At 41.8% G+C, this 14,649-nt stretch overlaps 1 protein-coding gene across 5 annotated transcripts in view; it reads left to right on the top strand.

Annotated features, from left to right (window-relative positions):
* SPAG9 (sperm associated antigen 9) overlaps window positions 1–14,649 on the top strand; it is a 115,616-nt gene that overhangs the window by 58,397 nt on the left and 42,570 nt on the right. For all 5 annotated transcript variants that reach the window (XM_070937607.1, XM_070937608.1, XM_070937606.1 and 2 more), the window contains 3 exons: window positions 1,320–1,376; window positions 7,114–7,287; window positions 9,995–10,124. In XM_070937607.1, the coding sequence (XP_070793708.1) occupies window positions 1,320–1,376; window positions 7,114–7,287; window positions 9,995–10,124 (361 nt within the window). The remainder of the gene's footprint in view (window positions 1–1,319; window positions 1,377–7,113; window positions 7,288–9,994; window positions 10,125–14,649) is intronic.

The raw sequence follows: 14,649 nt of genomic DNA, 5'->3' as shown, positions 1-14,649 counted from the left end.
TTCAGAGCATAGATCATTTGCTGCTGGCCGTGTGTGTGTGTGTGTGTAATTCATAGGCCTTCAGATTAATTTAGGAAAAAACTTGCATGATAAACAATTCAAAGAGGTGGTGGTTCCTCTTCATTGAATGTGCTCAAGTGAAGGCTATGCAGAGATCTATCTATGAGGCCTTAATTTAAATCCCTGCACTGAGCAAGGGATGGATTTGGTGACCTAAATGTCCTTCTGTTTCCATGATTCTATGATAAATATGTGGATTAAACATCTGTCCCACTTACTAAATATATAAAACCATCCATTTTTGGCAGTAGGCATGCTGGGCTGCCTTTCCACCAGTTCTATTTGGCTTTTCTTAGCTCCTTTCTGAGCATGTATTTTTTTTTAAAAAAGTGTGAACAGTTGTGAGCAGTTGTGTGTGAATACTGTCTTCAAGTCAGTGTTGATTCTTGGTGACTGCCTGGATAAACCCTTGTGGTTTTCTTGGTAAGATTTTAGAAATTTGCTTCTTAGGGATGAGAGGGACTGACGTCCCAAGTTCACTGAGCCAGCTTTGTGCATAAGGCAGAACTAGAACTCATGATCTCCAAGTTTGTAGCCTGATGCCTTAAACCAGGGCTGTCAAACTCTCGGCCCACTGACGGGATCTGCCACACCCAGTTTAGCAAAGGGGGGGAAAAGCCCCGATATGTCACGTGATGCCACTGTGACAAAGTGAGTTTGATACCCCTGCCTTAACCCTGCACCAAATTGGCTTTCTCCAATTAGTTTGAGCTAATTTTTTTAAAAAACTTCTATTTAAGGTAAACTATATTCATCATCCCTATTTTGTTGCCATCTAGTGGCCTGATAGATTACTGTTTTGTAGTTAGTTTTTACAGAAAACAAAATAATTCATTTTTATGAGTAGATTGAATTATTCTGCATGAGAAAAATCTTCAGTTACATATTGCAGCAAAACAAATTCAGTTTGCTCTCATGTAGAAGGTATACTTTCAACCTGTACAGGTGATTATTTCTTATTGTTGTGAATTAGTTATTGTATCGAATGGTTGCAATTACTTTTATTTTCATAGGAGATACAATTGAATTTAAGAGAGGATACAACAGTGCACAAATGCTGATTTTCTTAAATAATGTCATCCTCATGTACAGCTGTGGTGTTTTTTTGGTCTAAATCTCAAATTCTGTTTCAGAATTTGGAGAACTGTTATTGTGGATTTACTTATAAAATGCCAACATGTTTCCAACTGTATGAAATGCTCAGATGTGAGAGATGTTATAATCTCTAATGTTATAAGCTTTTTATTTTTTTTCTTTAGGGCATCAAGAGAAAATCCAGCTATGCAGGAGAAGAAGAGATCGAGTCTTTGGCAGTTGTAAGTATTGAGATACAAATACTTGTATTTATTAAAAATAATATTATTACTCATTTAGGGATTTTTAATTAGTAATGACTACCCATTATTTTCTTTTATTGTCTAGTATGCCAGACAGGTAAGATGTTAAAGCTGAATTATATTGTAAGATGCATCCCGAAACATTTATTATGCACTTAGCAGCGAAACATAATTGTCTTTCTCTAATTGTGGCAGTTTAAAACCATGTTGTTTGTATACCTACTGATTTCAGTTCACCATATCTGTTTGAGGGGAATTCAGATTTTTGCTTTTTGGTCTGTTTAATACTAAAGCTATAATTACTAAAATTGTACACGAGAGATTGCATGACTGTCCTGTGTCCTCAGAGCTTTTATTTTATTTTTGTGAGGAATAATTTAGGATTATTTGGTTGATGAAAGTGTTACGAACTGGCAAAATTGCAGGGCTCAGCTGCTAAAGATTCAGAATCCTGCAGGTTTGTGTCTTCATAATACTTTTATTGCTGCTCATGTTGTCTGTTCTTACCTTCTGCTGTGGTATTGGACTGATATAAAAAAATCCCTATTAGCAAGACTGATTTATGAACATGATAATCTACTATGTTTGGGTATATTCCCCCTGATTTTAGTTTAATTGGACATCTTTTGGGTAGTCGGTGTTATTAAAAGAGATGAAAACAATATATTGAAAAAGTAGGGGAAAGAAACAAGAGGAAATGGGTGAAGGGAGCAATCTTCAATAGGAACCTAAAAGATATAACAGTGGGCAGGTCATGAATTTCATAGGTTGAGTGCATTCTGAAGTGCATGTGCCACCCAGAAGAAGATACGCTGTGAAGAACTGCAAGTCAGCACTCTGCCACTCTTGGGATACAGAGCTGATCTTCCCCTTGTTATCTTAGTAATCAACCAAGACTATCATACTAGAAAATGGTCAATGATATATCCTGTTTCCCCATTTTCTACATCATATTAATGTTAATAGTTTTATAATATTCATGTTAATAGTTTGATTGCTAGAAATTGCACTAAAGTTTATATATACACACATGCATATATATATATATGTATATGTATATGTATATGTATATGTATATGTATATGTATATGTATATGTATATGTATATGTATATGTATATGTATATATATACACACACATACATACACACACATATATACACACACACATATATCTACACACACATATACATATATACACACACACACACACATAGACACACACACATACCGGTCCTGTTGAAAATGTTCTTGAGACTCCCATTCCATGTCTCTCCCCTGGACCTTCTATATGGACCCCTAGGATATGGTTGCTCCCATCCTCTGTGGTCAAGATGTATTCCGCAGCGGAGCTTCTTGGTCTGCGAGACTCCCCCCTCTCGCAGGCTTGGCCCTCCACTCTATCGAGGGCCTACCTCGATGACGGGCTTTGGAACCCCGAGAGGTGGCATGCCGCAAAGAGGGGGTTGTGGGGTTTTTTAAAATTGTCTTTTTGTAATCTTTTAAGGGGTTTAGGGCGGGGGGTGGGGAGGGAGGGGCATAGGTCAGGCCCGTTACAGGGGCATGGAATGGAAGGCGGGGAGCGGGGTGTGGAGGAGCTCAGTGTGGATAGGGTGGAGGGCAGTTCTATCAAGACTGTGGTTGGGAGGGGCAGATATGGCGGGAGTAGGGGGCCACATCAGGTGGTGGGGGCACGCACCCGCTATCTTCAAGCGGTGGCATGCCTCGGCCCCCATGACTCTTCTCGTCTCCCTGGCTGTCCAGAGTCTCAGAGCCCAGGCCTTAGACTGATGTTGTGCAACGCCAGGTCCGTGGTTAATAAGGCCCCCCTCATTTGTGAGCTAATACAGGAGGGGGGTGCGGACCTGGCAGGTATTACAGAGACCTGGTTGGGCCAAGAGGGGGGGGTCCCCCTCGTAGAGATGTGCCCACCAGGTTTCCGCGCATTCCATCAGCCAAGGGCCCAGGGCAGGGGTGGGGGGGGTGGCGGTCGTTATAAAGGAAGGTCTTGATCCGAGGGAGGCCAGTGTACCTCAGATAGCCGGATGTGAGTCTCTCCTGGTGAAGTGGGGCCATGGGATGCAGGTGGGCCTGCTGATCGCGTACCTGGCTCCCTGCCACGTGACAGCGGCCCTGCCCGAGCTTCTCAACGTTATTGCCGGGGTGGCGGTTGATACCCCCAGACTTTTGGTCATGGGGGATTTCAACCTGCCATCTACCGGTGGGGCGTCTGGGATGGCTCGGGAGTTTATGGCTTCCATGACAGCCATGGACCTGACACAATTAATTCATGGCCCCACTCACGTGGGAGGACACACTCTGGACTTGGTTTTTATCTCTGGTCAGTGGCGGAGTGGTCTGGATATAGGGGATATAGTTATTGAACCCCTGTCATGGTCGGACCATTCTCTCCTGAGACTGGACCTTTCGACCGCTGCACCCCACTGCAGGGAGGCGGAACCGACCAGGTGGTTCCGCCCCAGGCACCTGATGGATCCTGATAGGTTCCAGAGGGAGCTTGGGCCAGTTCCTGAAACTCTGGCTCACGACTCGGCTGAAGATCTGGTGGCTGCCTGGGATAGGACAGCCGCCGGTGCTCTGGACCGAGTCGTGCCTTTGCGGCCTCTGACCCGACGCCGAACCTGCCCGGCCCCTTGGTTCTCCGAGGAGCTGAGGGAGATGAAGCGCCGGAAAAGACGCCTAGAGAGTGGTTGGAGGGCTAGTCGCTCCGAATCCGACCGAACACTAGTTAGGTCTCATATTAAGACCTATCTAGTGGCGATAAACGCGGCAAAGCGTAACCACTTTTCCGCTCTTATTGCATCGGCAGATAACCGCCCAGCCGCCTTGTTTAGGGTGACCCGCTCCCTCTTATATCAGGGAGCGCGGGAAGACCCCTTGCAAGGGCAGGCTGAGGATTTTGCACAGTATCTGCACGATAAAATCGCTCAGATTCGGGAAGGCTTGGACTCTGACTGGGTAGATCCCGGCGGGGTGACTGAGGCTGGTCTTGAGAATGTTACCTGGGATGAGTTCGACCCTGTGACTCCTGAGGACGTGGACAAGATCCTGGGGAGGTTAAACGCAACCACATGTTTATTGGACCCGTGCCCCTCCTGGCTGGTACTGGCCACCCGGGAGATAACACGAGGCTGGCTCCAGAGGATTATAAATGCTTCTCTGAGAGAGGGTTTCTTGCCTCCCGCCTTGAAAGAGGCGGTGGTGAGGCCCCTCCTCAAGAAGCCTTCTCTGGACCCGGCCGTTTTGGCAAACTATCGTCCGGTCTCCAACCTTCGCTTTGTTGCGAAGGTTGTGGAGAGTGTGGTTGCGCAACAGCTCCCACAGTTCCTGGATGAAACCGTCTATCTAGATCCGTGCCAGTCCGGCTTCAGGCCTGGGTACAGCACGGAGACGGCATTGGTCGCATTGGTGGATGATCTCTGGAGGGCTCGGGACAGGGGTTGTTCCTCTGTTCTGGTCCTGTTAGACCTCTCAGCGGCTTTTGATACCATCAACCATGGTATCATGCTGCGCCGGCTGGAGGGACTGGGGGTGGGAGGCACCATGTTGCGGTGGTTCTCCTCCTATCTCTCTGACCGGTCGCAGTCTGTGTTGGCAGGGGGGCAGAGGTCGACCTCGAGGCGCCTTGCTTGCGGGGTGCCGCAAGGGTCGGTCCTCTCGCCGCTCCTGTTCAACATTTATGTGAAGCCGCTGGGTGAGATCATCCGTGGTTTTGGGGTGCGATGCCATCTGTACGCTGATGACACTCAGCTGTACATTTCCACCCCAGACCACCCCAGTGATGCCCTCGAAGTGATGTCCCAGTGTCTGGAGGCCGTGCGGGTCTGGATGGGGAGGAACAGGCTTCGGCTTAACCCTTCCAAGACCGAGTGGCTGTGGATGCCGGCGTCCCGGTATAGCCAGCTGGTGCCATCGCTGGCTATTGGGGGCGAGTCACTGACCCCCACAGAGGGGGCTCGCAACTTGGGCGTCCTCCTGGACACACGGCTGTCTTTAGAAGAGCATATGACGGCCGTGGCCAGGGGGGCTTTTTATCAGGTTCGCCTGATACGCCAGTTGCGCCCCTTTCTGGATTGGGACTCCTTGTGCACAGTCACTCATGCCTTGGTTACGTCACGCCTGGACTACTGTAACGCTCTCTACATGGGGCTCCCCTTGAGGAGCACCCGGAGGCTCCAGCTGGTGCAGAATGCGGCCGCGCGGGTGATTATGGGAGCGACGTGGCGCTCCCACGTAACACCTCTCCTGCGCGAGCTGCATTGGCTCCCGGTGGTCTTCCGGGTGCGCTTTAAGGTGTTGGTTCTCATCTTTAAAGCGCTCCATGGCTTAGGGCCAGGGTATTTGCGAGACCGCCTGCTGCTACCGATAACCTCCCACCGGCCAATACGCTCTCACAGAGAGGGCCTCCTCGGGGTGCCGTCGGTCAGGCAATGTCGGCTGGCGGCCCCCAGGGGGCGAGCCTTCTCTGTGGGGGCACCCGCCCTGTGGAATGAGCTGCCTCCTGGAATACGATTGATCCCGGACCTCCGGACCTTCCGTAAAGCCCTGAAGACGTTTTTATTTCATCAAGCCGGCCTAGCCTAAATGGTTTAATTGGGATTTTAAATTTTATGGATTTGGGGTTTTAAATTGGGTAGCCAGTGATTTAATTCTTTTAATTATCTTAACTTTTGCATTTGTATGTTTTTTAATTTTGGCTGTTCACCGCCCTGAGTCCCTTCTGGGAGAAGGGTGGTATACAAATTAAATTAATAAATTAATAAATAAATAAATATATACATATATACATATACATACACACACACATACATATACACACACACATATATAAATATACAAACATACAAAAATATAAGGGAAACTAAAAAAACCTTTATGGTAGTCCTGGCTGAGACTGCTGAAGTTGGGGCAAGCCCACTATAAAAACCTGGTGATTGGGGAGGTGGTGGTAAGAGAAGAGATAAGCCCCATTCCAGCAGAGCCTCCACTTGAGGCCAGCTGATGTTGGCAATCCCAACAGAGAGGAGATTAGATCATGAATGTCAACGGGAGACAGCAATGCCGGAATATAGTGGCCTCTTCATCTTGGCCATGCTGTGCAGCGCAGCCAAAGGGCAGAGATTCTGGGTAGAGGAGATAGGTGGGAAGGGTTGAAGCTGAAGCAATTTGCTCAGGGCAGTAGAACAGGACTGCGGGACATTTCAACTATCATAAATGTGGGCCAGTTGCCAAGCACCCAAGTTTTGATCATATGACTACAGGGAGCTTGCAATCCTTATAAGTGCAAAGACCCATTTTATGTCTATTTTTTCAGTGCTGTCAGACCTTCAAATGGTCATATTCTGAGTACTACCTTAATTATCAGGGACCAGAGCCTTGTCATATTTGATATGTGGCATCATCTTTTTGTGCATCCCTAGAGAAAACCATTCCTTTTTGTAGAACCACATTTAGACATTTGGCTAGCTTTTAGCTATCCTCAAAACATTTTTTACTTGAAAGCATATGGGTTAATTCTGATGAGCTTTGTAGCTATCTTCTAATGGTGTGGCTGTACTGAGCAGTGAATGGCTCTTCTTTTCTGCCCTGCTTTGTGTAAGGCACTGTATTCAATGCGCACGTACATGTAAAACTCCGATGCTCAAGAGGCTGTCTGTACTTACGTATTCAAGTGCTTTTGCTTTTTTCCCTTCCAGTTTTAGCAGATTATTCAGTTCATCGGGCAATACTGCTAAGAAACCAGAACCACCAGTTAATGTTAAGTACAATGCACCAACCTCACACATTACTCCTTCAGTCAAGAAAAGAAGCAGCACCTTATCTCAACTACCAAGTGACAAGTCAAAAGCTTTTGATTTCCTCAGCGAAGAGTAAGCTCTGTTTTCTTTATAGAGTAAAAATATTTGTAGGCAGAACTTAAATATATAACGACCATAATCAATATATTTCTGATGATTGGACAGTGCTTCTGCCCAGCTTGACCTTGTTGCACTTAATTGTGTGTCTTCTTGAGGTCAAATCTAGATGTGGTGATATATGTCTTATTACCTCTAGACTGGATTACTGCAATTCAAGCTACATCTTGAAACTGCACCTGGCCCAGAATGTAACACTGAAAAGGCTAGTGGGTGTTCTCTTAAAGGATTATAGTCCTTTAAGTCTCTCAAAGGCTATATTTCTTGCAATTTTGCAACCATAATTCAAAACAGTGGTGATGGTGGTTTTTCAAAACATAAAAGAACTCAAGATGAGCTAACATAAAAAACAATTTTTTCCAGACTAGTCTGCTTGTGCAATCGATTCTCTGATGGAGAGAGGCTTTTCTCTATGTTTCAGTTGACAGAAAGCATCTTCTTTCTGTAGTCATGCAAAACAATAGAATTCTTTATGATGGAAAAAACTAATTTGATAATTTCTAGGAATTCTATTGTAAAGTCACATTTATATAAGATCTTTTTAAAAAATTGTGTGTGATTATATATGCGCTTCACTTGCCACCAGCATTTCTATTAACAAGTGTGCTGAATATTGTTCTGAGTATTGCATAAGCCCAAAGAATGTAGTCAACAATTATATTCATTCAGCCTCTCTAAAGTATAACCTTTGTTGTCATACTTAAATTTAGCATAACATACTAAAAAAATTCCCCAAATTATTTTAACTGTTTTTTCTTTTTTCTTTTGAACACTTCTTCTATATATAGCGTCTACTTTGCATATCGTTTGCACAGACAGCAGTTTTATGAAAAGGAGATCACAAGCACCCAAAGTGTTATCTTTTATACAGTAAATGAGAAAGTGCAATACAGGCATAAATAACTCAGCCTCTGTAAGAACAATGTTATTTGTGTTTGCATCAATCTGACAGACACTTGTAAGTGTAATTTATGGTGGAGAGGGACATGGCTCCTCCTCCATCACATTCCTTTGATGAAACATTTGCAGAAACAAGTTAAGCCCTTCTTTAATTTTCAGAAATTGCCCAGTAGTTCTCTGCAAATTTGAAATGTACCTATTAAATTTCTTCCTTCTTTCCAGCTTTCTTACCTAATGGAATCTCAGTGATTCCATTGGAGCACACAAAAAGTTTTTAAGAAACCATCAACTTCCTGTGTGCCCCAACATATTCTGGGGGTAAGTCGGGCAAGACAGATCATGCACAATACTTTGAAAAAAGAGTAGGGGGCTCATGGACATATAGAAGGGACAATATGTTTCTGGAAACCTATCTGTGACTCTGTACTAATTAAAGCTTTTATATAGTTTTGAAATGTGGGTTCAATAATTTAAGCTTTAGGTCAGTCATAGGTAGATTTTTTTCAGGCCTTGTGTGGTACTCAAATGGTGTGCTGCAGGCTGTTCTCAAAAATGTAAACTAGTTTACAGCAAAGAAATGAATGGCACTAAGACCAAATTTTCATGTGGGACTGAAATTAAATTTAATATTAGTTAAAATAAATGAATGGCACCAAGATCAAATTTTCATGTGGGACTGAAATTACTAAATAAATGGCACCCAAAACCAAATTTTAATCTGAGACTCAAATTAAATGTAATATTAGTTAAAATTAATGCAATACAGTTAATACTATTTAGATTTTGCCCTTTCTGTCATGTAGCATGTAACAATTGATAGTAACTTTTGGAAAAGTAATCTTGACTAGGCATGGTACAACTGTTCTTTAAGGGACAGAAATCTAAATCGGTGTTGACAAGTTCTATCAGATCAAGTTTAAATACTTAGCAGTTGCTAAGGGATATACTGGCTGTCATCATTTCCAGCTTCCAATCATAATGTGGATATCGAAATATTAGACAAAACAGAAGAGGGGCAATCCTATTTAGGAGGGGAATATCAGTCTTCCAATTTATAGCATACCCATAATAGTTAACAACATGCCATGTCAGAAAGATCTTTTTTGTGTGTATTTCATAGCAATTTAGGTACCTTGAAAGATCTTCATATTAAAATGCAACTTTGTAAAATAAATTAAGAGCATAAAACTAGGTTTCCCGCAGATCAGTTGAGGGTACTTTTATTGAAATAAAAAATTCAGCCTGCTGCCATGCAAATTAATTTTGTAGCTTTAAAAAGCTTGGAAAAAAATGTTCCTCGTGCTTCAGAAATGAACTTTTACTAAAAATACAATAATATGTTGTCTAGATTAGCGGAAGTTGATTTAATGTTCAGTGAAAGTAATTTTTGCTACAGTAGTTGTTGCTACTCTATATAATAAGAAAATACGATCTCTTTCAGTCTGGTGTTATTTAAATATTATTATATTTACCCCAATAAAAGTCTTATTTTTTTCCTCAAGTGATTTCGTGTAAAATGGGGATATTTTAGATTCATTGATAATACAATAATTGAGACAAAGTATTATTTTCTTTTTTATAATTTGTTTTAGGGGAGGATTATCTTAAATTCAGGAGTACTATTTGGGTAAATATAGTAACTTTAAAGAATACCTGCTTTTGCATTCACTAAATCTGGATATCTGAAATGCTATTTTTAACAATATGGAAGGGAATAGAATTATCTGGATCTTTTTTAAAGAAAGTGTTTCCTGTGGTCTAGGTCTGAGGCCAGTATGGCCTCACGAAGAGAGCAAAAAAGAGAACAGTATCGCCAAGTGAAGGCTCATGTTCAGAAAGAAGATGGCCGAGTGCAAGCTTTTGGCTGGAGTCTTCCTCAGAAATACAAACAGGTATTGTGTTAGATATTACCTACCTAGCACAGGAGAGGTAAACTCAACTTTGCTATGATCTGTTCTTTATTGTTTAGGTATTATTGTTCCATAAGGGAATCACTGAAAGCATTTCTGCTTATAAATCAAAGATGGGAAAACACAATAGTTTGAGGATTTAGGGCTACATGTTATGTCACTATGCAGACACACTCATTAAATAAAATAAAGCTATGAACTGAAACAAATGATTATATAAAACTTAATAGCCATGAAAAATTAACAACCAGTTTGAAAGGGTAATGGAGGTTTTTAAGTATTGGCAAAAATGAAGAAGAAAATCTCAATTAGTTGGGTTTGGCTGGGAATATTTACCACTTTCCTCCTCCTGGTACTGTACTAGGACTGAAAGGGCTTTTTAAGCCTCTTGCCTTCTGCAGCAAGGAAAATCCTGGGAGTTGCAATGTACCACAGGGCATAAATGGGAAAACAGTGCTACTTTGCTGCTAAATGGTTAGTTAAGAACTGATGCTAAATGGTTGGTTATGAACTAAAGATTATTTACTAAAATGCATAATGGTGTATTATTGTGGAGTAGTAATCTTGTGCATTTCTTACATGAAATCCCCAAATATTTTAATGAAGGGAGTTAGATTTTTAGGGCCTTTGTATGAAAAGGCAACATTTCTATTTTAAGCATAATGCTGTTTAGAACAAAATCAACAATATATTAAACTGTAAGAAGAGTGGGGTGCAGTGGTGGGATTCAATCAGTGTAACAACCGGTTCGCTGAGCGTGCACTTTGCACATGCATGGTTCATTTGAAAACCGGTCTAAAACTTACCTTAGACTGCAGCCCCGGTGAGTAAAACAGCTGAGGTGCAGCGATCCGCTCTGCCACGCCTATCAGCTGGGCTTCAAAAAAAGAAAATAAAGGTCAGTATAGCGCATGGGCGGGTGGGCCCACATGATCGTCGGAGCAAACCGGTTCGCTCTCAGCTGATTGTCGGAGCAACTGGCTCTCCCGAACTGGTCCGAATAGGCTGAATCTCACCCCTGATAGGGTAGCCTACTATTTGAGGGTTTTTTTTGTAATTGAACATTGTTACTGCACTTTGAAAAAATGGAAAACATCCCTGCAACTTGTGTATTTCATATGTTTTGAGAACCATAGATCTCTCTCCCATTCTCTCTCTCTTGGGATATTCTTAGATAGGGATGTGAAAGACTTTTTTAAAAAATAATAGTACTTTACCAGTCTGAATAGAAACATATCTATCCCTCGGTCTTTTTATTTTAAAATAAAAGTATCAATTAACTCTCATATGCCTGAGAGTTTAATATATTTGTATTGCGTCAAATCCATCAAAAATAGGATGTAGTTGTGTGTATCTTATCTATAGGATGTCAGGCATGTCTTTAATGTAAAATAAAGAAAATGTGTGACATTAGGAGACGTCTATGGAGATTCTCAGTTATACAGGTCATGGTTGTCCTAAAGGTGCTTTTTCAAGAGGCATTTGGACTTTCTGGTTTTTCTTTGAAGACATTTCGCTTCTCATCCAAGAAGCTTCTTCAGTTGAAGACCCTTTGGGACATTAGGAGACATGCAATAGATTTGGCTACAGTTTGTATCTTTATTTCTATTTCTGTCTTCTTATAGACAGAGTTCTGTTTCTTTCATTCTTTTTCTCACAGTGCTTGAACTTGCTGTTACTTAATTTAGTTATCTTAAGATCATCTCATTATTTTAAATCTTTGGGCAATTTGGTTTAAAATGTTACTAAGTCTACAAATATAAAATAGTTTAACAAAAAGAGCCCAATCTTTTCAAAGTGAGAAAACAAATGGAACCTATTCTGGTTGTTATAAAGAAATGACAATGTAATCCATGCCTCAAAAAATCAAGTAGAAGCTAAGAGTTTGTTGTAGATACTGTCATGGGAAAATGCCCCACTAATTGTCTATTGAAGACATGTCATCACAAGACAGCACTCATCTCGTCTTGTCTGCCTGCCTGCCTGCATGAAAGAATTGTTTCTTTTTACTGCAACACAGGATAGCCTAGGCCAGGGGTGCCAAAGTTATGGCGTCATGTGACATATCAGAACTTTCCCCCTCTTCGTTAAACTGGCCATGGGTGTGGCCAGCATGTGACGCATCCGGGCCGTAGGCTGGGAGTTTGACAGCCCTGGCCTAGGCTGTTATCCTAAGGAGCCTTTGGAGGTCAGTGGTCTGTGGGGTTGTAATTAGCTGGCAGGTCTGATGTGAGGGACACCATTCTCTGCAACATTTTGGCCATGGGGATCTTCTTGATTCATGTCCAACAGTCTTCTGGAATATTACTGAACAACTGTAGAAATCTTTCCCTGCTGCCACTTAGTAACTGTAGCACTTCTGTAGCAAAATGGAGCGGGTAACTGTACCATAGAGATGCTGATCTATTTCAAAGTAGCTCTGTAGCTTGCTTCCCTTGGGGCCCTTTCTTCTGTCCAAGGAGTGATGATTCTATGGGACCAGGGAACTGAGAGCATATGACACATGGATCTTGTGCTGCTAGTTGCTTGGCACTAAAGGAAATATTTTCCACTAACCTCTGTCCTTCTTCTCTCTAGGTTATCAATGTGACCAGAACACTCATTTTTCTTTATTGCCAGACAGATTAGATATTCAAAGTGCAGTTATTATTTAAAGGTATCATCTTTTTCTGCCAACTCCTGCATTGAGTAATAGCACTTTATTGCTGCCTTGTGAAAGAAGGCTAACTCTGTCAACATGTGATAGATATTATAGAAATGTGAAAGGAGGTCAAAACGAAAAGAGGTGAATATGCAGAATATTGGCATAGTGTGCTTAGTCTGAGGTTTGCTACCGTTGTGGTTATCACTTCTTTTGTCTTGTTTGGAATTCTTGTTGCTTCAGAGAAGATGGGATTAGGACATTGATTCCTGTCACAATATTGCCATTGTAATTTCAGCATCACCATTCCATACTTCCTCCACAAACGGGAAATCTTGACAAGAGACCTTATATTGCTGTTAAAAATCTTACCGTATTAGGGATCTTATTGTAGTCATAAGGCTTGGGTGTGGTTTGACACTTTGGAAATAACTTGATTTAACTTGGATAGTTGTATACAAGTAGTTGTAACTATTTTTATTTTTCAATACAGTGGGATAGATTATTTAGAAACACTAGACTTTTCTGTCCACTAAGGTGTACACCTAATTAGAAAGAATTAGGCAGAGGGGTTTGGGAGCTAAAGTTCTTTATGTTGAGTTTGAAAAGCTAACAAAAGGAAAATGCCCATAAGCTTTTATATTTGTGAGAATGGATGAACATTTCCCACAAATACATTTTAATGTCTTTGGAAGTCTCATTTGAACAATGCAGGTGCATCAGTTTTGTCTGATTCAGTTTATTGAGAGGCTGATATCTCTACTATAGTAGTTAAGCCACATTGTTTCTGTGGGCAGTTTTCCATAGGCATAACTTCATTCTCTATTACAGTAGCCTCTGGCAGTGAGAATAGTAAGGACAAAACTTTGTTTTAAGGTTTAAATTGTGTTATCTTCCCCTCAAACTTCCTTTACAAAAGTCTCCCAGGTATTACTGCTTCCAGTGTGGAACAGAACACATGGTAGTAATGGGCACTGGGTAGGCAGAGGCAATATTTCCAATAATTCCTTGTACATCAATAAATGGCTCAAGGTCATCACTAACTTTCCAAATCCATTAATAATTTACCTAGGAAATTAAACTTTTAACTGCTCAGCCACTCCTGATTTCCTAGAGATGCTTTAGCTATCAAAACCTAGATTTCATTACAGCCCAGCAAATCACAAGACTTATATATTTCCCTCAAAGTATTCAACAGAGATCAAAGAGGCCTGTATATACTTTGAACACTTCTTAGCTCAGAGCTAAATGAATGACTGTAATTTTAGAAGATTCCTATGGGCTATAGAATCTGTCAGAGATCTTTCACATGGGAGAAATAGACTCATGAATCATCTGGCGCCTAGGGTCTGCTGAGATTCAAAATACTTGTGCCTAGCTATTTGGCGTTTGAAAGTCATATCCTCATAACATTAGAGTAGGCTAAATATATTAAATAGGTTATTGAAAATGCTTCATTAGAATTCAGCAAGCACAGAATAATTCCTAGATGGTCCTCAAAGATTTCCTTTAGCTTGAACATGCTGTCCTTAATCTAGGCTTTGAAGCCCATAGGTACTATGTATATCGTTTCACTATAATTCAGATGAGTTAAAAACCACAATTACCTACAGTATTTTTCAGTGTATAAGACACATCGGAGTATAAGACACACCTTAATTTTGGGGGAGGAAAACAAGGAAAAAAGTATTTTACCTCTGCCTACCAGCATTTAAGGTGGTGCCACCCTCCTCTTCCTCCTGCAAGCGAGAGGTGCAGGGACTACTCGCTTTCCCCCAAAGAGACCCCTAGCATGCTCTGGGGGGGAGGGACAGAGCACAGCCTGAGGAACAACCCTCCCTCTTTGGGACAGTGGCGGGGGGGGGG

Source organism: Pituophis catenifer, unplaced genomic scaffold (genome assembly GCF_029215685.1).
Source record: "Pituophis catenifer annectens isolate HBS135680 unplaced genomic scaffold, rPitCat1.0.hap2 SCAF_2, whole genome shotgun sequence".
Lineage (NCBI taxonomy): Eukaryota > Metazoa > Chordata > Lepidosauria > Squamata > Colubridae > Pituophis > Pituophis catenifer.
Note: the sequence above shows the minus strand (reverse complement) of the source record. Positions and strands in the feature narration are given on the sequence as shown.